At 43.6% G+C, this 21324-nt stretch overlaps 1 protein-coding gene across 1 annotated transcript in view; it reads left to right on the top strand.

The window, feature by feature from the left end:
• The window catches only part of ITGA9 (integrin subunit alpha 9), a 314558-nt gene that overhangs the window by 252393 nt on the left and 40841 nt on the right, over positions 1-21324 (top strand). The window contains exon 23 of the mRNA XM_031469935.2: positions 1919-2026. Coding sequence (XP_031325795.1) covers positions 1919-2026 — 108 coding nt within the window. The remainder of the gene's footprint in view (positions 1-1918; positions 2027-21324) is intronic.

The raw sequence follows: 21324 nt of genomic DNA, 5'->3' as shown, positions 1-21324 counted from the left end.
GTGCAACCATCGCCATAATCTAATTTTAAAACATTTCATCCCCCCAAAAAGAAATTCCATACCATTAGCAGTCACTCCCTATTACTAGTCCCTTACTGCCCCTCTAACGAATTATCACATACTTAGTGCCTTAAAACAACACATGGTTATTATCTTACAGTTCTGGAGAACCTCCATTAAAAAAAACAACAGTAAATGAATAAATAAAACTAATTATCCCCTCATCCTCCAAAAAAACCCAACTTAAAAAAATAAAATAAAATCAAGGTGTCAGCAGGGCTCCCTCCCTTTCTGTAGGCTCCACAGAAGACTGTTTTCTAACCTTGTCCAGTGTTTAGAGGCTGCCACGTTCTTTGGCTCATGGTCCCTCTTCGTATTCAAAGCCAACAGTGGCTGATTGGATCTTTCTCATAATACATCTCCCTGATCTGATTCTGTCTCCCTCTTCCTGATAAAAGGACGCTTGTCATCACATTGCACCTACCTGGATAATCCAAGATAGTCTTTTTTTTTAATTGATTGATTGATTGATATGGAGGTACTGGGGATTGAACCCAGGACCTTGTGTATGCTAAATACATGCTCTACCACTGAGCTATACCCTTCTCTGCAATCTCTTTAAAGTCAGCTGATTAGCGGCCTTAATACCCTCTTGTAACACAACTAATGTAACATAACACATTCACAGGTTGCACAGATTAGGACGTGGACACCTATAGGAAGTCATTCTTCTGACTGTCACACTTCCATTGTCCCTGGACAACCACTACTGTGCTTTCCGCCTCTACACGTCTTTTTTATTCCCCTTCATCTCCCATTTCCTCCTTGAGTTTCATGTTCAGCCTTTGCACCACGTCCTTTCCCTTATGGTCTTTCTGTGGCCGCCATCTTTTCTCTCAGTTCTCGGGAGACGGTGGGCTGGAGACAGAACACGGAGGGCTGCGGGGAGGGTGAGAGGGGTCAAGTTTTACAGGACCAAATGCTGGGACAGCAAAGAGGTGCACAGACGCCATCCAACAATATTAGTGAGTGATTAGCTGTAAGCTATGAAGAAACCAAGTCAGCTGGATAGTGCAGTAAAAACAGCCCTTTCTGTAAGTTAGATTGTTTGGTTTGGGGACAGCCCACTTTGTCTTTGAGTTTCAGTAACCTCAGACTGTAAAAGGAAAGGGTTTAGACCAGATTGGTGGTCCTCAAAGCATGTTTCCTGGGCCAGCAACATCAGCATCTCCTGGGAATTTATTAGAAATGCACACCCTTCAATCCCCACTCACCCTACCCCCCAGCCAGGCCTACTACTCCAGAAACCCTGGGCATGACCTTGTCCCGCTCTATGTTTTATCAAGCCCGTCTGGCTGTTCTGATACATGCTAAAGTTTGAGAACTACTGACCTAGATGATTTCTGAATCCCCACCAAGTGTAATAGTCTATGAGTAAATTTCCAGGTGTGTATAAAGAAATATAACTTTTAGCTGTCAGAAGACAAAACAATGCTAAAGTGGAATAAGGTAATTTGAAAGTTTAGGGGGTTTAAATGAGTATTAGAAGGATTTCTAAAAAGTTGTGCTCTACACTGGAATTGACAGAACATTGTAAAATGACTATAACTCAATAAAAAATGTTTAAAAAAGAAAGGAAGAAGAAAGAGAAAGAAAGAGAGAAGGAAAGAAGGAAAGAAAGAAAGAGAAGGAAAGAAAAGAAAAGAAAGGAGAGGAGAGAAGAGGAAAGGAAGGGGAGATTGATTCATTGAATCTGTCATCATTTAGTATTTCACTTCACTTCAGGTCGTGACCTTCTAGATCCCAAACCTAGAGTGTCTGTGTATCGCTTCAAAGAATTTCATAGTATATATTGCATGATGTGAAATGAAGATCTCTATTTCTATTAAAATTTGCTCTGTGTGTCTCACACCCGCAGGTCTATAACACTGGGCCAAGCACCCTCCCTGGGTCGTCTGTCAGCATCTCTTTCCCCAATCGCCTGTCACCTGGAGGTGCAGAGATGTTTCATGTCCAGGAGATGGTGGTAAGTTCTCTTTTGTTTTCACACTTGCTTTCGGGCTCGAGCCAGGCCATTCACGAATTGTATTCCACCCAAGAGCCTAGAAAGGTTAACTCATCTTAACTTTTAGAAACATATCAGGGGAAGCCAGGAGACCTGCAACACCTGAAATTCTATATTAAGACAATTTGGTTGATGCCATGAGAAGACCTCTTTGGGGGTGGGCGAGGGTGGGTTATGAACCTGACTTCTGGGAGAGGCTTTGCTGGCTCTGGGAACCGCCAGCAGTGGTCTGCAGTCTTGCGCGTACCCAAATGTGTTTTTCTAAGGAGAAGATTCACAGCGCTCAGGAAGATTCTCCTCGGGTCCCTGACGCCTGGAGGGTTCACGAGACATATGTGTAGGTTGAAACTCATGTTTAGATGCAGATTATGCAATTTTCTTTGATCCTAAGTGAACTGTAGATGATCTTGTCTCAAGAACGGTCATTCCCGCCCCTCTCCTTGGCTTCTAGGACTTCATATTCCGGTGGTTTCTCCTTTCTCACTGGCTTCCTCCTCATCGCCCCAACTTCTACAGGGCCCAGGATCTCTTTTATCCTACCCTCCATCTCAGGGATCTCACTCAAGACTCATGGCTTTATATTCAGTCTGTGCTGAGACAGCAGCTGTTTCTTTCCAGCCCATGTCTCTCTCCCACGAATTCCAGACTTTAACAACTACCTTCACGTCATCTCTAACTGAGTGCCTAACAGGACTCTCAGTCTTACCCAGCACTGAACTCTCAGTGGCACCCTGCATGCCTGCTTCCCCTCACAACTTCTGCATCTCAGCAAACGGCTACTCAGTCCTTCCAGTTACTTGGGTCATCCTTGCCGCCCTTTTCCCACACTTCACATCTGATCCATCAGCAAACCTGATGTCTTTACCTCCCCAGCAAATCAGAATGTTCCTGCTTTTCACCCCTCTACTGCCTGCACCTTGGTCCAAGGCACCATTATCTGTTGTCTGAGTGATTGCAAGAGCCCCCTCGCTCGGGTCCCTGCTCCTGCCCTGACCACCCCGCCTGTAGTCTGTTCTTGCCCCAACAGCAGAGCCAGCCTTCCAAATGTGAGTTGGGTTTTGTCACTCCTCTGCTCTAAACCTGCTTCCACACCCCTCAAATTCTTCCAGCACCTCAGCCAGCCTCATAGCCTGTTCCTGCCCCTTCCTGACCTTTCCTCCTCCTCTTCACCACTCTCTCTGCTTCAGTCACGCTGCCTTCTTGCTGGTCCTAGAGCACAGCAGACACCTACCCACCTCCCCAGTTTTGCACTGGATCATCCCTCGACCCAGTATGCCCTTCCCCAGAAAGCCAAGTCACCTCCTCCCTCACCTCCTTCAGGTGCTTTCTCAAATGTCACCTCCTTAGTGAAGCCCTCCTTGACCAGCCTCTGTCCCAGCACTACCCACCCCCTTTCCTACTCAGATTTCACCATTGCCGTCATCCCCAGCTGACACACCGTGTATTTGCCTACTTTACCTGTTTATCTGCCTCCTCCTGGCCCCCTACAAGGTAAGGACAGTCATTTCTGTCTGCTCACTGCTGTGTCTCCAGGGCCTAGAGCAATGCTTGGTGTATAATATATGCTCAATAAATATTTGCTATTTGTAGACTGAAAGAAAAAAAATCCACAGTATAAAACAGAGTGTTTACTCTTTCCATGTGCATTCAGGAAAAGTTTCACACATAAAAATCACCTCAGTGTGCCCGAGAGTCTGGGGTGGCTGGGTGAGAGGGGGACCCCTCCTGGGAAGGACAGGTGTGTGAAGCTCAGGAAAATCACTGCACAGGGAGAGGGCGTGTGGACCCCCACGCTGAGGGGATCATGGAGTCGTCGTTCTTACATGGGTAGGTGAGGGACAGCTAGCCAGACAAAGGGACAGCCTCTCCATGGATAGCTTGAAAATCGTGGCATCAAGGCCCACGCATGTGACACATCTGAGCCCACAGTTAATGAGGACAAGAATCTCAGAAAGCTGATGATGGTTTCTGGCCTTGCTGTCCTCTTGGGCCACTTGGGCTAAAACCCTGGACCATGAGAAATGTTGACCATGGAGCAGGTGTCCCTCCTGAGTTCCTGCTCAGCCGTCCCCATCCCTCACCGTATTCCGCTCCTGCTCCTCGAAGCCTGTGCCTGGGAGTCCAGCTGAAACCGCAGAAGAGAAGCCCACAGTGTTTGGTGCCATACTGTGGTTTGAACTGTGCCTGAGGTTCCCAACTCACACATGCTCCGTCTGCCCCCTTAAAGAGTGCCCATCACACCAGCTACTCCACCTCTCCCCTTCATCTATGAAGGCTCTCCTCCTGCAGCCCGTGCTGTGGGCCGGTCACATAAACATCTATCTTGTTGCAGAGAGAAATTTTCCACCACGGACAAAATTATGTATTGACCAAAACAGGAAATGTAAGTCACTCAGATTCTGAAAGTATGTCAGCACTGAGTTTACCCCTCTTTCTCCTTACTAATCTTCGGACCAAGGAAGAGCCACTGGAGGGGACTTTGGCACGCGTTTATAAATAGCTAGCTTGCCGGGAAGGCGCGAGAAGTGGTTTTTCTGAAGATTTGCAAAACCGTTTGTCTAGCTGAGTGGACTCTCAGAAACCCAAGTGCTGTGAGCTGGCTGCATTCCGTTCTCTGAGTTCTTAGAAGCAGACCCTTTGGATTTTCAAAGGGGTACTGAGAATTTTCAAAAGTATGTCACAGAACTCTCAAGAATGGCCAGCCCTTTGGTTGGATACACCAGCCCGTGTTCAGAGGCCTGTGGTGTTTGCAGGATGTGGAAAATCAAGCTCACTGGCAAATGTCACTAAGCAAATAGCGAAGCATTGTGTTCTTATGGGACAATTATCCCCAGAGATCAGAGTGATGTTGAGACTAGAAACATCAAAGCCAATGCTTGGTGGATGCAGTGATGGTGAGAGTCCCAGATGCTGTTTCAGAGGCCAGTGGACAATACACCCTCTGCCAAAAAGCCCACCGGGCGGAGAGCAAGGGCGCCCTGCAGCTCAGCCAGGTTCCCAGCCTCGGCCCCTCCCTTGCTCAGCAGAGCCTGAGAATGCTCACTGGGGCAGGTGCGGCTCATACAGCTCGTGCCGGCCTCCACGCTGGCCCTCCGGGACTTTGAATAGAGCAGGGCTCTCCTTCTGGGGACTTGGGTAGCTCAGTGCACATCAAACTCAGTCCTGTTAGGAGCAGCCAGTACTCATTCCCTGTATTGCACCAGGAGATGCCCCTAAGACCTGGTGGCATTCCCTCCCAACACCCACCCTCTGCCACCACCATTCCCAGCCTTGGACGGGCCCCTGGGCAGCCAGGAGCCAGTTACCTGTTCAGCCAACTGAAGCCCAAGGGCAGAGAGCAGGCATTGAGGGGCGGCGTATCTGCCATCCCTCCCCACCCACCTTGGGACTCTCAGACTGTTTCCCTCCGTTCAGCAGTGCCCTTGGTATCCATCGTGCCTGCGGCCATCGTCCATATAGGCTGCTGAGAGTGGGCATGCCGGCCCTTTGGTCCCAGCCATCACCCCACCCACCGCCCTGACTCGGGGACACAGTTTTCCAACTGTTGGTTCCGAATTCATTCAGAAGTGTCTGAGGCTGCAGCTGGGGCCCGTGAGTGGGACAGACCTGCCTCTTGGTTTCACCAGAGAGTCTTTTATTTTCTCCCAAAGGATTTCTTAATGTCCAGCTGCCTGTGAGTGGAGAGTGCCTTTGCTTACATGGGAAAGATTTTTCTAGGGAGCCCAGTGAAGTGGGATCACTCCATACACCCACCCAGCCGAGGTTCGTGATCTTTCCTTAGGACAAGTATCCTGAGTGCCACGCCCCTGCTCATCTGTTAATGCAGAAGCAGAGCCACGGCGGTGCCCTGAGGAAAGGCTGTTGGTCTCCACTGCTGCCCACCTGCCAGGGTTGTGGCGAGTCCCCTGGGGAACCCCTGACTTCGCACAGCACAGCCAGAGCTTGGGCCGGCCCCTGTGAGCCTGGTGACCATCAGGAAGCCAAGTTGGAATGACCATGAAAATGATAGAGTGACAGAGGGGAAGAGTGACAGCATTCTCCAGCCCATCTGAAATAAAATCATCACAAGTAATAGATGGTTCTTGATATATTCTGCAAACAAGGGTGGAGAAAGCACCTATGACATGCCAGTCTCTGAAAAGAGGAATGAATCATGCAACACCACCAGAAATGCGGTCTCACCAGAGACAGACACGTGAAACGTAATTGCAGCACCAAGTAACAAATGCAGGGACGGAGGCACACCCAGACCCAGGACGGTACAGCGGTTCAGAGCCCGCCCTGAGGACGGGACTGCAAATGCTTCACAAAGCAGGCTCTTCACGTCAGGGTGTAAGGGATGTGTAGGTGTTCGCCAGGAGAGCAGGTGGTGAGGACATTCCGGACGGGGGTTGGGCCCCGTGTGTAAGAGGACAGCGGAGGCAGACCTGGTTCTCCACTCTCTGCCCAGCTCCTATACGTCCAGGCTGAGGTGACTTCTCTGCACTTCCCACAGAGCTGACAGCAGACAGAAATCGGCAGTGTGTCCGGGGGTACTGAACCTCCGTCACTCCCCGTGGCACTTGGCGAGGTTCTGGTGCATCCTCTGTGTGTGCCTGTGGACCTGTGCCATCGTTTCTCTAACTTAGGAATGGGGAAGGCCAGGCGCCTTGCCGCCCGAGGCTGTCTAACCACACGTCATGGACGTTGCTGGCAGATGTTTGGGCTGCTGCAGGGGGCGGTGGCTTCTGCGGGCCAGACCACCCATGTGAGGCACGTCATTGGCATTTGCTCCTGGGAGGAGGTTCCTGTTGGGATTGAGGATGTAGCTTCTGTCACACAGCTGCATGGGAACTGGCCTGGAAAATGTAACGACTTCACTTTGCTGTGGTCCTGCTGCGGGGATGAGCCTTTTAGCAGAGCCCCTGAGCACAGGCCTCAGAGAGGGCCAGTGCAGCACATGTCACAAGCTTGATGGCTCACGAAGGCAAGACCATTGGAACTTGAGCGGGTTGGGGGGTTCCTGCTCCAAAGTTCAGTTTACCCCAGGGGTGAAGATTCAAGGGAAAGGATGGGAGGTTGGTCTCAGAACTGAAACTTCAGTTGTTGGTGCTGAAAATGTGTCTGAACAACTTTCTAATGCTGGAGGAGGAGGCTTTGGGGTTTGGTTCTTCATGATATGCAGGAAGAAAAAAGTCATAAATGATGGCTTACAGAGAGCAAAGGACTGGAACTTTATTCCAGGTGAAAGTCCTAGGTCTTTTCAAAGAGCTTTAACATTAATCTCGAAGAAACATGAAATAAATGCTCTACCATTCCACCTTCCTCCTGCAAACCCATCTGAAAAGGCTTATCTCTCTGGCTTGTTCTGTCCCTAGCTATTGGGCAGAGGTTCTAAAGAACTGACATGATTTCCAGGAAGTAAAATAGCATGGGAATGAGACACAGCAATAACTTTGCCATAGAGCACCATGAGGATATTGATATCAATACAATATTGATACCAATATCTGTTAGAATATCCAAGTTGGTGGAGGGGGAGGCTATGGTGCATGCCTAGTATTCACAAGGTCCTGGGTTCAGTCCCCAGTACCTCCATTTTAAAAAAAAAAACCTGATTACTTCCTCCCTAAAAAAAAAAAGAGACAAGTAAATAATAAATAAATAAATGAAAGTTAAAAAAAAAAAAGAATATCCAAGTTGGTAGCAAGACTTCTATCTTAGTAAATTATAACCCTCACTCCACCCACCCCCCACCTGCCAAATGCATCCACACCAGGCAGGGCCACCCATGATCGAATTTTTGCCAGAATGAGTCAGTTAATATGGAACTTCCATTCATTTGTGATGAGGGTGTTCATATCCCTATGAAGAAAAGAGGCATCTGATGTATTAGTGACTACACAGAAGCTTAAACTTAGAAATTAAAGACTGAATTGTTTTCCTCAAAGATGATACAGGGAAGCTTCTTCATGAAAGTGGTGTTGGGACCATCAGCTGGATCATGTTTAATCAAAGGGAAAGAGAGAAAAAAATTTCTCCTGAATAACTGACAAAAACTGAATACCATTTACTGGTGTCCTGAGGCTTTAATATCCCTTCTCATGTGCTGGCAAATTTAATCCACATGGCAGCTCCATAAGATCCGGTTGTAATCCCAAGTGAAGGAACCAAGACTCAAAAGACTTGCCCAACATCACACAGCTGGGGAGTAATGGAGCTGGGTTTGTAGTCAGGTCCGTCTGACTTAAAAGCTCGGGGGCTTCCCCCTCTGCTACCCTGCACACCCCCTGGGAGAGCACTGCCCACTCCCCAGTCACCGGAGGCAGACTCAGTCAATAGAACAGACCGATGAAGAGCTGACCACCAAGAATCACCCGCTTAGTGAGGAGCTCAACCCCAGGACAGAAGGGCACCAAGGGCACCAACTGCTGTCAGAAGAACTAAGACCAGGGGTGCAATAATGAGGCAAACAGGGGAATATTTTAGAATGAGCAAGATTGATGTCCCAGAGAGATGCAAAAAAGACGGCGTCCCCATGAAATAGAATAAACTAGAGTTTTGTAAATTTAAAATTCTGATCACTCAAATAAAAACCTCGGGATATGTGCTGTGTAGTAAGTAGAATGAGTATAAAAGAATAAAGTAGTGGATTGGAAACTTGAGGGATTTCCCAGGAATGTTGCAAAGGATCCCCCCCAAAAAAGCCAGCTAAACTTATTATTCCATTATGTTTTAACAATCTGGAATGAAGATCCAAATGATCTCAATATTAGAGTTAGGAGGCAGGAGAGATGGAAGTAAAAGCAAACCAAGATTCTTGTTTGGGGGAGGAGTTTGTGTCCCAAATAGCTCAAGGCTTTGATAAAATAAAATTTATGCAACAATTTTAATGGCAACTTAGAAAAATAAAAACAATGTAGGACATCCAAATCACTAATGAGTAAGAAGAGCCTAAAAAGAAAGAACTCATGAAGAAGAAGGACAAGAGAAGCAAGAAGAAGAAATACACATATACACACAAATGAGATGGTAAGAATGAATCCAAACATATCAATAATCAGAATAACTGGGAATTAATAAAATGACCTAGTGAAAGTCGGAGACTCTCAGATTGGATTTTTTTTAATCCAAGCATAAGTTGCTTATGAGAGACACACCTTTAAAAATGACCCATAATGTAAGACGTCCAAAAAAAGATAAGGCAAATGGTAACAAAAAGAAAGCAAATGTCACAATATTAATAGCAAACAAAATAGAATGGAAGCAAAAAAATTGTTAAACAGGGCAAAAAAACGTATTTCACAATGATTCAAGGTACAGTCCAATGTTCATTTATAAAATAAAATGAATTATTTACAAAATAAATGAACATTTACACAATCAATAATACAGCTATAAAACATATAAAGTAATACCTGATAGAAAAACAAAGAGAAGTTTACACATTGAGAGTGATTGCAGGAAAACTTAATATACTTTGCTCAGAAGTCATCACACAGGTAGGCAGAAAATAATGAGTATTTGAATAATGCAACTGACAGTTATGATCTCTTAGAAAGACTAAGACAGAATGAGTCAGAATGCCTGGCTTTCATTAGTACTCCCCTGCTTACCAGCTTTTGGTAACCTTGAGGAGGTTACCTAAGCTCTCCAAGCTTAGTTTCATCCTCTGTAAAGTGGGCTATGTGCCTCACATTGTGAGGATGGAAGAAGCCGATGTATTTGGAGCAGTTAGTAGAGTTGCTAGTACATAAATAAGGGCATGCACAGTCTTTTCAGACATATGTGAGCATTCACAAACCAGCATGTATTATACCACAAAAGCAAATCTCAACGGAATTTCAAAAGTCAAAGTAATACAAGCCACATTCTCAGACCACAATGCAATAAACTTGGAAGTTAACCACGGAAAGTTAGCCAAAAGACCAACCAAAAGCATAACTACTTGGGAATTTTTAAACACCATTCTAATTAACTTCTTAGATAAAAAAAGAAACCAAGGAGGAAAGGGTAAACAAATCAGAAGACAGTGGAAGCTTGTTCATATCAGTACTAATGGATGCAGACAAAACCCACATAGAGGAAAATGTTGCTGCTTATACATAGAAAACAGGAAGGACTGAAAATAAATGACCTAAATTGACAACATAAGAGCTAGAAAAGGGACAATAATATAAACTCAACTCTAAGAAAGTAAAGTGAAGATATTATTAAAGATAAAGTGAACATCAAGAAATAGGAAAAGAAGCAACAAAAAGTGTTCTACGTCAATAGAACTAAAAGCTGAGGATTTCTGTCCAATAAAATAGACAAACCTACAGCAAGTTTAATCAAGGAATGAAAGAGTGATGATGCCAAAAAAACAACACTAGAAATGATAAAAGAACTATGCTCATATGGAAAATATTTTTAAATTATAAGACATTGTTTTTCACAGTTTTATTCTTGCAAATGTAGAAAGCCTAAAAGAAGTGTATAAGGTAAAAAATCCAACTAGACCAATTACCTTAGAAAAAATGTAAGAGTGATATACAGATGTCAAATTATAATGCTGTACACCTGAAACTTATATAATGAAAGAAAAATGTAAGTGTAGCTGAAGACCTATGCCTTAGAAAAGCACCAGACCCTGATAGCTTTATAAGCAAGTTCTACCAAGCATTCAAGGAAGAGAGAATTTCTATGTTATATAAGCTGTTCTGGACAGTAGAAAAAGATAAACAACTCACTCTAGAAGAGTAACATAACCCTGATTCCAGAGATGGAGACTGGTCCTTTACACACAAGAAGGAAACTCCAGGCCAAACTCACTTTGAAAACATATAGGAAAATTCTAAATAAATGTTTGCAAATTGATTCCTATTAAAAGAAGAATATATCCTGAGTAAAGCAGGAGATAAGCCAGGAATATAGGTTGATTCTCTGTGAAGAAATTGATAAACATTATTTACTCTGTTAATAGTGAAGGATTAAAAGTAAAGGAAGCAAATGATTATTTTCATGAGGGCTTCTAGAAAGTCAAAAATTAAATTTAACATCCACTTATGGTTTTGTTTTTTATTTCTTAATTCCCAGTAAGGAAGGCATGGAAGGAAACTTCCTCAACTTGACGAAGGTCCCCTACCAGAAACCTGTAGAAAACTTTAACCTGATGCTGGAACATTAGGAGCTGTCTCACCTAAGCAAGAAGTAGAGGCATGGGGTCCTGCTCTTGTCTCTCAAGTCTAGCAGTGTTGGAGGTCATAACAATAAAAAGAAATGAATAACCTTTATTGTAAGAAAGAAACTAAAGTGTTTCTATTGCAAACGGTGTTACTGTCTCCCTAGAAAATCCAAGAGAATCAACTGACTGAAGAAATGTGAGGCTTTGTGAATGCAGAAAGTAAAAGCTAGGGCACACTTATTAACTGTCTGACCTTTGAATGCATTCCCAAAGCCACGCACAGGTCCATCAGCTAAGGGTGGACACCTTACTGGATCAGGGTGATTGTGTACAACCTCTGACCAATCGCTGATTGACCCATAAGCAGGGCTGATCCAGGACAACCCCTAGGAAACCAGGTTCAAAAATAAAAACAAGTGTGAAAAAAAATTACTGAGCAGCGACATCAGAGGCTACACACTTCAGGAGAAACAGGCTCCACAAAATTAATCTGGGCAAGTCACTAAACAAACAAACAAGCAGAACAAAAAAGTAAAAACTACCATCCCCCCAAAAGAGGAGTCATAACCCAATGTTGCTACAATATTGATCTATTTGTCTATTAAAATGTTCACTTTTCAAAAAAAAAATTGTGAAACATGCAAAGAAATAAGTACAAGGAAAACAATGTGCAGGGGTGGGGGCTGGGGGGAAGGAATCAGTGGACGCTCTCAGAGGAGCCCAGATGTTGGACTTCATAGTCAAGGACTTCAAAGCAGCTATTATAAATATTTTTAAAGAACTAAAAGAAACCATGTTTAAAGAATTAAAAGAAAGTATGATAACAACAATTCATCAGATGGGAAATATCAAAAAAGAAGTGGAAATTATAAGAAGAACCTAGTAGAAATTCTGGAGTTGAAAGTAAAATACCTTGAATGAAAACTTGTTGGAGGGGCTCAGTACCAGAGTTGAGCTGACAAAGAATCAGCAGACATGAAGATAGAGCAGTAGAGACTATTTAATCTGAAGAACAGAAAGAAAAGAGAACACAGTCATCCCTCAGTATATGTGGGAGATTGGTCCCAGGCTCCCTCATGGACACCAAACTCCATGGATTCTCAGGTCCCTTATATAAAATGGCATAGTAGTTGCACATACATCCTACCATGTTTTTAAAATCATCTCTAGATTATTTATAACTAATACAATGTGAATGTTATGTAAATAGTCACCGGGATGCAGCAAATTCAAGTTTTGCTTTTTGGAACTTTCTGGAATTTTTTTCCCAAATATTTTCTATCTGTGGTTGGTTAGAGCTGCAGATGGGGAACCACTGGATAAGAAAGGCCGACTGTGAAAAAAAAAAAAAAAAAAAAAAGAGTAAAGCCCCAGGACACCATAAAGCATACCAAAATACATGTTAATTCCAGTTCCAGGGTAAAGAATAGAGCGAAGGGAGCAGAAAAAATATTTCATGAAATAATCATCCCAAACAATGGAGGTATATAGATTCCTTCACAATAAATGATACAAAGAAAATGTCTATCCATTTGGGAAGAAATTATAGAAAACCTGTACCTCACTGGAGAAAAACAGATGGATTAAAAAGTTATATGTAAAGAAGAAGTACTAGTAGAAAGTACTAACTCTTTTCATAATTTTTGCATGGGAAAGCTCTTCTTCCTAAACTAGTCATAAAATCTAGAACCCATAAGAGAAGATTGATAAATTTAAATCTATAAAAATATCAAACTCTTGTGTGATCAAAATACATTATAAACAAAACAAAGATACTTTGGAGAATTTACTGGCAACATATTTAACAGGTAAATAATATGTAAATGACTTGTACAAATCAGTAAGAAAAAGGCCAAACATTATAAAAATGGATGAAGGAATATGAACAGGAAATTCACAAAAGAAGAAATTTCAATGACACATATACATATAAAAAGAAATTTTAATGGCAAATAAACATTAGCTTCACCAATAACCAAAGCAATGCAAATTCAAATGAAAATGAGTTTCCCCTCTATTAAACTGGCAAAAGTCTAAAAGATTGCTAATATCTGTTGTTAGTTAAGATGAAGGAAAATGGACACTCTCAAATACTGTTGGTATGAAGGGCAATTTGACGGTAGCTGTCAGAATTTAAAATATGAATACCAACAATTCCACTCTTCAGTCCCTGCCTCAAAATTCTCACACAATATATTCAGCAGAAATTTCTAACTTTTTGATAGTAGATGTGGATAGTCATCATTCTCAGCTTAAATGTAGACTTTTCCTGTATTGGTGCAGTAGAAAATAACTTAATAATACTCCATTAGGATTCTGAGAAGGAGCTGTTAGATTCAGGCTGAAAAAAAAAAAAAAGTAGTGTGGAAGAATAATAGTAATAATAACAACAGCAATATTAATGATAATACATTTTTTATGAAGCACTTGTAATAGATGAGGCACTGTACCAAGTGCTTTGCCTGGACAAACTCATTTAATCTTCATGATAATTGGGGGAGGAAGCAGAGGCACCAACAAAGGGACGGCCAAGGTCACTGAGTCAGTAAAGGGCTAGGTTGATGTCTGCTCCTAACCACTAGACTGTACAGCCACTGTGAGACCTCATAACACCGTTTTGTCTGGACATGGAGCTGTCCGGCAGCCGTGGCATCACCTGGAAGTTAGAAATGTACCAAGGCAGACTTTCAGGTGCCACCCAGACTTGATGAATTAGAGTCTGCATTTTAACAAGATCCCCAGTGATTCCTTTGCACATTAATATTTGAGAAGCCCTGGTCTAAAGCATGTTACTTAACTCTCTTTAAGCTTCCCTTTCCTCTTCGGGCTTTTTAATCTATACCTTCCTTCATTTAGCAAATATATTGCATGTACCATATGCCAAGCCCTGGGTTACTATGGGGAACAAAAGAGACAAAAAATAATAATAATGATTTCCAGTCCTCATATAGTTTACATTCTGGTGGAGGCAAACAATAAATAAGTAAAACATGTAGTACATTTCATGATGGAAAATGCTTTGGAGAAAAATAAAGGAGGCAAGGAGATGAGAGTGGAGAAGTCTGTGGTTTTAAACAGAGAGGGAAGGACAGGTCTCTCCGAGACCTGCAGTCAGGGTTGGGGAGACCTAAACTGTCTCAGTGGTTTGTAAGGTGATCTTTTTTGCTCCTAAGGCCTTGCCAACTGTGTTTCCTGAGAACTCTATCTTTCCTGGATTAGCCCTACTTGGTTTCTCTCCTTTAAAAATCCAACCCCCATGCCGCCTCTGTGTGGTGGTGTCCGGGTGGGACACCAGGAGTCTCTGTGTGTGTCCTCATTAGGACTCACTCTGGGAGAGCTCTCTGCCACAAAGTGAATCATATATTTCTCTGGCAGCAGCAGTTGACAGTAACACTGATGTTTGAAGCTAGCTGGTTGTTAAGGCACATTTTGCATGAGAAAAGTCCTGGCTTTTATGGCTTAGTTATGCTTGGAGGGTAATTGCAACAAGAAATCTCCCTGGAGCAGGCTTGCTTGAGGCCAAGACTTAACTTGTACATAAGCCAGGCCTGGCACTTTAAAGCAACCCGGCAAATAACCCAAAGCAAAATTGAACAATTCACTATTTTTTCCATGTCTACTACTTTCCCCTTTGGTAAACACATGTGGTTTTTTTTGTTTTGTTTTGTTTTTTAACTCCTCTCCTTTACCCTCAGTTACTTCTGTAGAAATTTGAGGGCTCACCCTAAACCAAATCAGCCCTCATCTTGGTTGGGAGGTTCCTGCTAACAAGAATTCAAGGCTTAGAAACCCTCCCCAGGATGCAAAGTCCTTAGGTGATATTCATTCTTTCCTCTGATATCCTGTAACTTAAATAGTGTCATCTAAAGTTAACTGTTACTAGTACAGCTTATATGATAAAGATACAAAAGGGGTAGGGGGAGGAAGAAACCCTTCTCTAGCAGGAGCAGATGTATTTCCAGCCCTGAAGTGGATGGAATGGGGTGTTGTATGATCCAACCCTCTGCCTTCGGACAGAATACAATCGAAACATCTCCTCATTACAACAGAACTGTGTTTCCAGCAAGTTCTCCTGGTTAAGCCATTCTGATACCCCTTGAATCCCATTTTTGATGTCTATCTTCAATTCCTCATGCTCTGGTCTCCCCACCTTTTCTGAGCTAAAATGGAAAACAGTTGCCTTGCTCCCTCTATGGACAACTTGAACTGTGACTTCATCATTCTAACCACTTCTCTTCCCAAAAAAGATCACAGTTCCTTTAGTTCTCCTTTTCCCATCCTAAGCCATCCTCTTTGCTCTCTCCATGTTCTCCAAGTAAGTAAAAATTCAAAACTGAGCCCTCAATACTATGCCTCTTTATTCAACCTCTCCTCATCGCAGATGGTTATTACTTTGGCAGGGAGGACCTGGTTAAATGTGCTTCTGCTCTTAATAATTTCCCCTTGTAGCTGTCAGAGACACCCGGAGTAAAAAGTAAAAAGGTCAACAAGGAGATCTTAAATGGCCAAAACTGTGAGGTCCAAAACCCTGCATGACCTCACACTTGCCTTTCCAGGCCATGTTCTGCAACCACTTCTGTCCCCAACCTCACCCCTGACCCTGTCTTCCAGCCACTCTAGACTATAAAGACTGCTGAACCACCCACCGTGCACTTTCCTTTGGCCTTGTGACCTTGCTAATGGCTTCTCCCTTCCCTGTGACTGGAAAGCCCACTCATTCAAGACCAGTTCACACATCCTCTTTTCTATCAAGCCGTCCCAGATTCCTTCCCAGATAGTCCTCCCTCAGGGCCTTTGCACCTGCCTCTGCTGAGAACCCTCTTCTCGCAAATCTCTGCATCAGTGGCTCCTTCTCAGAATGCAGATCTGAGCCCAAATCTCACCTTTTGGGACTTCTCTGACCACCTTAGCTAAGTTGCAAACCCTCTGTCAACTTTCTGTCCCATTTCCCTGTGTTATTTTTTTCATAGCACTCATCACTTTCTGAAACTTACTACTTTCTCTTATCTTTTTTAGCTCCTATTAATTTCACCAAGTGAGTTAAATTCCAATAACTTATTACTGTTTTTGATTGTCTGTCTTCTTCCACAAGATTAAAAACACCGTGTCAGTCAAGGTCATGGCTGCCTTATTTTCTGTGTATCCCAAGCGTTTGGTGCCTGGACTGTAGTATGTGTTCAGATAAAGAGTTGGCTACTCCCACCGTGTTAGTATCACCATCACAAATATTTCTTTCTGCCTTAAGATAGGACGTGTGTCCTTTGACACGTACACGCCCTGCCACACCTAATCTGTCCAAGGAACTCAGAAAATGTGCATTTTGAATTGCAGTTCCCTAGAAGAGATATTTTGACGTCCCTTAACCATAACAGAGGTTGCTTTAATTCCAATGTTTTGGAAAAGTAGAAATGTAAAACTCTGAAATCAAAGGGGCTGAAACATGTATCAGAAATAAAGGCTTCTAAGAGCAAACTTAAACTACACAAATTATGGCCAGAGATATGAAAACACGTTCTCTCTCGTGCGCACACACACATACACACACGCACCCCACCCACCGTCAGATCTGTTCTGCTGATTTCAGCAATAGCCTCAAACCTTCCCTCCTCCCCCCTCCCCCCCCATTTTCTTCTTTTTGCACATATCTGAATGAGCTGAATAGTCAGGTTCCTGAAAAGGGTCAGGATTAGGTTGGCTTCATTTTTTTCTCTCTCTACAGAAGCCAAACACTGAAAAGAGGGTAGACGGCTGACTGAATTCTGGAGTGAGAGTTATGTTCCTGGGCTCTCGGGTCAATTTGAGTTTTGGCTAGAGGAAGAAAGTGTGTGTTTCTGGGCACAGCTAACGCGAGCATCCTCCGCAAGGCAGGGATAAGCGGCGGCCGGGGCTGCGCATGCACAGTGTGGGCCGGAGGCTGCCCTTCAGCCCGCGTGGATGGAGGCAGTGGGGCCGTCTCCCCGCGGACTGAGGGCGGCCGCCGCATCACGAGTCCCGGGTCTGGTGCACACGGCTGCTGCGACCTCTGGAAGCATTAACGCTTCGCGGCAGCACGTGGGTGCTGATGCTGAGGTGCCGGGTGTTCTCTGGCCTCCAGCGCAAATGGGCCTTCAGAGTTGGTGATGATGAAGTTTCCTTTGCGTCTTTCTCTCTTTGATTCCTTTAAAAGCAACATAGCCCCATGGTGGCGGCGGTGATGGGTGATTACCAAAGTCGGTAACAGGAAATCTCACTGAGGATAAACAGAGCACATTGGTTTTTGCTGAGAAATACATGGTTCTCATTAAACCGGCCCAGGACTAATCGTGTGCACCTCGGAAGCACAAAAACAGGAAAACTTCTTCCTGATAGAACATCATGTAGCTTCTGACCAAAAGGAACTTTTCTCAGTGTTGTTAGACACTGAGAGGTGGTTATCTCCCCAGCTGTCAGGTTGCCAACTCCACTGACTTCTCCTGAATAATAAACACATGACTGAAATATGGCATATTTCAGGCCTCCCATGAAGTTGTGACACTTTAGACTCAATGAATGACATCTAGGTTTCTCTTTTCACTGCTCTGATGGAGATAGATATATAGATACAGATACAGACATAGACATAGATAAAGATATCCTGAGCGGAGCAGTGTCAGACATGAGATGCTTACACCTGAAAACACAGCTTCCAGAAAATGGTTGTTATTTACCTTTTGGTAAAAGAGTAATAATAAAGTGACGTATCTAATAAATGCAGAGATAACTCAAGGAGTCAGTACATGTGCTGTTTGGACTTGTGTCTCTACTGTAAGATGGGTCCAAGAGCCAGGACCGGAGCTTAAATAAACCAGCACAATTCCAAGGACTGTGTTATGTCCCACAGTGGGGCTACTGACTCATTTATTATCCAAAACCAGAGACCATTCTGCTTCCAAAATGTTTCATTATCTGTGGAAGGAAAATATTTTTGGCATGCACGTCAAGTCCTCAGATAACATACTTCTGTCTCCGTTTTTTGCTAGAGAGTCTGACCACATCTGGAAAGTCTTTGGTGTCACTGCTTCTCTGAAACGACATCGCATCTGTATCGCTTTAACTCCCGTAAAAGGCCATCCCCACGCTTGTGAAATGGGCCTCATCCGGGGGAACTTGTCTTTCTCTGATTAAATGTAAATGATCACTCTTTTACAGGGCAGCCTGGGGTGGCCAGCACTCTTGACTTTTACGGCATGTTGGCCTGTCACACCCAGAGGAAAGGGTGTGGGGGGTGGGGAGGAACACCATTGTTTGAGCCAAACTCTAGAGCTGGTGGGAAAAAAAATATCATCAGATATCATCAAATATCATCAGAAGTGGTCATTTTTCTGAAATAATGGCAGCTTCATACAGAGGGCAGAATTGTACAATGAATCAAGCTCTTTCTGTCCTCTGGAATGTTGGTTTTGAGGTCTTGCCCCTTTATTTTCTGTTTCACTTTTGATCTCAGTAACATCCTGACCTTTCAGATCCAATACAGCTTTTCACAGCAGTGATGGCCTTAAGGAATGGGGACAGGGCTGTTTTATTTGGAAGATAACTTTCAACTAGAAAGAGAAAAGACATCTAGAGTTGAAGTTATGATCTTTCCAGGCTTTGTTGTTGTTGTTGTTGTTAATGGAGGGACTGGGGATTTGAACCCAGGACCTCGTGCATGCTAAGCATGCGCTGTACCACTGAGCTATACCCCACCCTCCTAGGCTTTTCCAGATGACCGTCTTACCCTTTCTAGAAATTAAACAGCAGTAGATCTTAGATTTCTTGCTCCTCCTGCTCCATCTCCAATTCTGCAGGCTTGGCAGCTGGCTGCTATCTATGAACGGCTGTTCTGTGCTCCCATTGACCCATTTCAGTTCAAAAACAGAACACGGCTCTTCACTTGAGGATTGAGACTAGGAGGTCCTGTCCAAGGCCAGAACCTCATATTAACTTACCTTGTATTGTTGTGATCATCAGAATGTTCTTCCTTTTTGTCTGTTTGCATGAACACATTGGAGTTTCTAGCTATACACAGAGGTAAATATCAGAAAATCAGAACTTGCCAAACTGACAACCAAGGGGACCCTTTTCACAAAGCAAAAGAATTCGTAACTCTTGAGAAAGGTCTACCAAAGGATGTCTTTGAGAATGCCTATCTTAAATTATGCTCACCCACAAAAATTGTGTTCTTATCCTTTCAAATACATTCGTAACATAGTGCTATGCATATCCATTATAAGGAACTACCCAAGGTGGCTATCACTGTTTTTCTGCCCTTCTATTAAATAGTGTCATTGCAATTGAAGAAACCAGGATAAAAAAATGGAGACTGAGTATCCACCCCTTCTAGGCTATTCTAGGTCTGCATGCTACAGTCTTGAAATGAATAGTGACACATCAAAGTGTCTGTTTTAGGATTTATTATTAAAATGTTGTCATCTTTCACTGTTCTTTGGTCAATACCAAGAAACACTCAGTAGCAAATTATAGCAATGTAATTTCACATGGATAATTAATATAAACTCTTTAAGATTGTAAAAAAAAAAAACCACTATCACAGTTCACATTTTGCTAAATGGAAAGTATGTAGTTCTTACTTCTCTTTCTAGTAGTAAACATCTTAGATGGGTCTAATTAGCCAGTTGATATCATTTCCCTATCCATTTATGAGGCCTATTTTTATTTCAAACATTGGAGTCCTAAAATTAATATCACCAAAGCCTTCGTGGTAAACATTCAGCCTCCCGTGGCAGAAAGGGGACTTACTAACTTCTGATATCTTGGTTCCAAGAGTCAGCAATGGGTAATTGAATTAGCAAAGTAGGCATTCAGAACATTCCCTGGTTTTTCAAGCTCAAGGGGCATGTGAATTCAGAGGAACAGGTATAAGCCAGGGGACGAGTCGTGTTTATGCAGTTGCCGTCAGCTGTGGTCGGTGTAACATGATATGGAAAAGCAACCCAAGGATGTAACGGAGAACGTAAAGTCAAGGATGAACAGACAAATGTGAGTTAACGTGAAACATGTGCTACTAAACAATGAACCCATGCCCCCTTTAGTCCAAGTAATTTCAACAGACATAGTTCTCAGACCAGATGTCACCCAAGACCCACATTGGTGATGACTCCAAGCCTGGCTCTTGGGAGTACTGTTGTCATTGAATTTATTCCTCTCCTAACTTAATTCTCAATTTCTCTTTTATTTCCTGTGTCCTCTGTCCAAGGGACATCAAGCCGGCGACACTTTGGTGACCCTTCCCATCCCTGGAGCCCAGCCAGCTGGAATAGGGTTAAGGAATGAAGCTGATGCTGGTAGAAAGGACATCCATGCTGTAGCCTGTTAAAAATAGATCAGTAATACCACATGCCTGAGATGGAAAGTGGTTTCTTAATTTTGAGACATGTTAATCCACCTTCTGGATGAATTCCTGTCTCTAAAATTTGCCTACCAGGCCCTCCTCTGTGTCCAAGCCCACCTCTCCTGCCTGGTTTCTGGTCACTGCCACACAGCATTCATGCAAAGCTTGCCCATGTTGAACTCCTAGGCTCTCTAGACACAAGCCTACTGTTCGCACCTCCATGCTTTTGCACATGCTGTTCCTCTCTGCCTGGAATTCCTTCTCACGCTTCCTTGACTCTCTTGAAGTTCTCTTTATCTTCTAGGATCCACTTGGCAGTGCCACCTCCTTGGAGTCAGGAATGCAGTTCATGACAGGGGCCAACCTACTTATCGAGGGAGAGATTTGTAGACAAGATTGATAATCACATAAGAGCCCTGCCCTGAGGGCTGTGAAAGGCTAAACCATGAGATGATGGTCCGGGCACATGGGGAACAGAGACTGTGCGGCCTGGGTGCCAGGAAGGTGGAGCTGGTCAGAGAGCTTCCTGGTGGGGACTTTGGAGATGGCGCTCCTTCCACAGTCAAAGCTGATAGACACGTGACAGGTTACTTAATCTTTCTGGGCCTTGGTTTTCTCATCTGTAAAATTGGGTGAAACTTAAGGAGACCAGATGTCCCAGTTTGCCCAGCACATCCCTGATCTGTGTCTGTTTTGCTGTTCCATCTGGTTGACTCCCCTACTTCTTTCTTAAAAATGTCCTGGTCCAGACAATAAATTACATGG

This window comes from Camelus dromedarius, chromosome 17 (genome assembly GCF_036321535.1).
Source record: "Camelus dromedarius isolate mCamDro1 chromosome 17, mCamDro1.pat, whole genome shotgun sequence".
Taxonomy (NCBI): domain Eukaryota; kingdom Metazoa; phylum Chordata; class Mammalia; order Artiodactyla; family Camelidae; genus Camelus; species Camelus dromedarius.
This window is presented reverse-complemented; position numbering and strand designations above follow the sequence as displayed.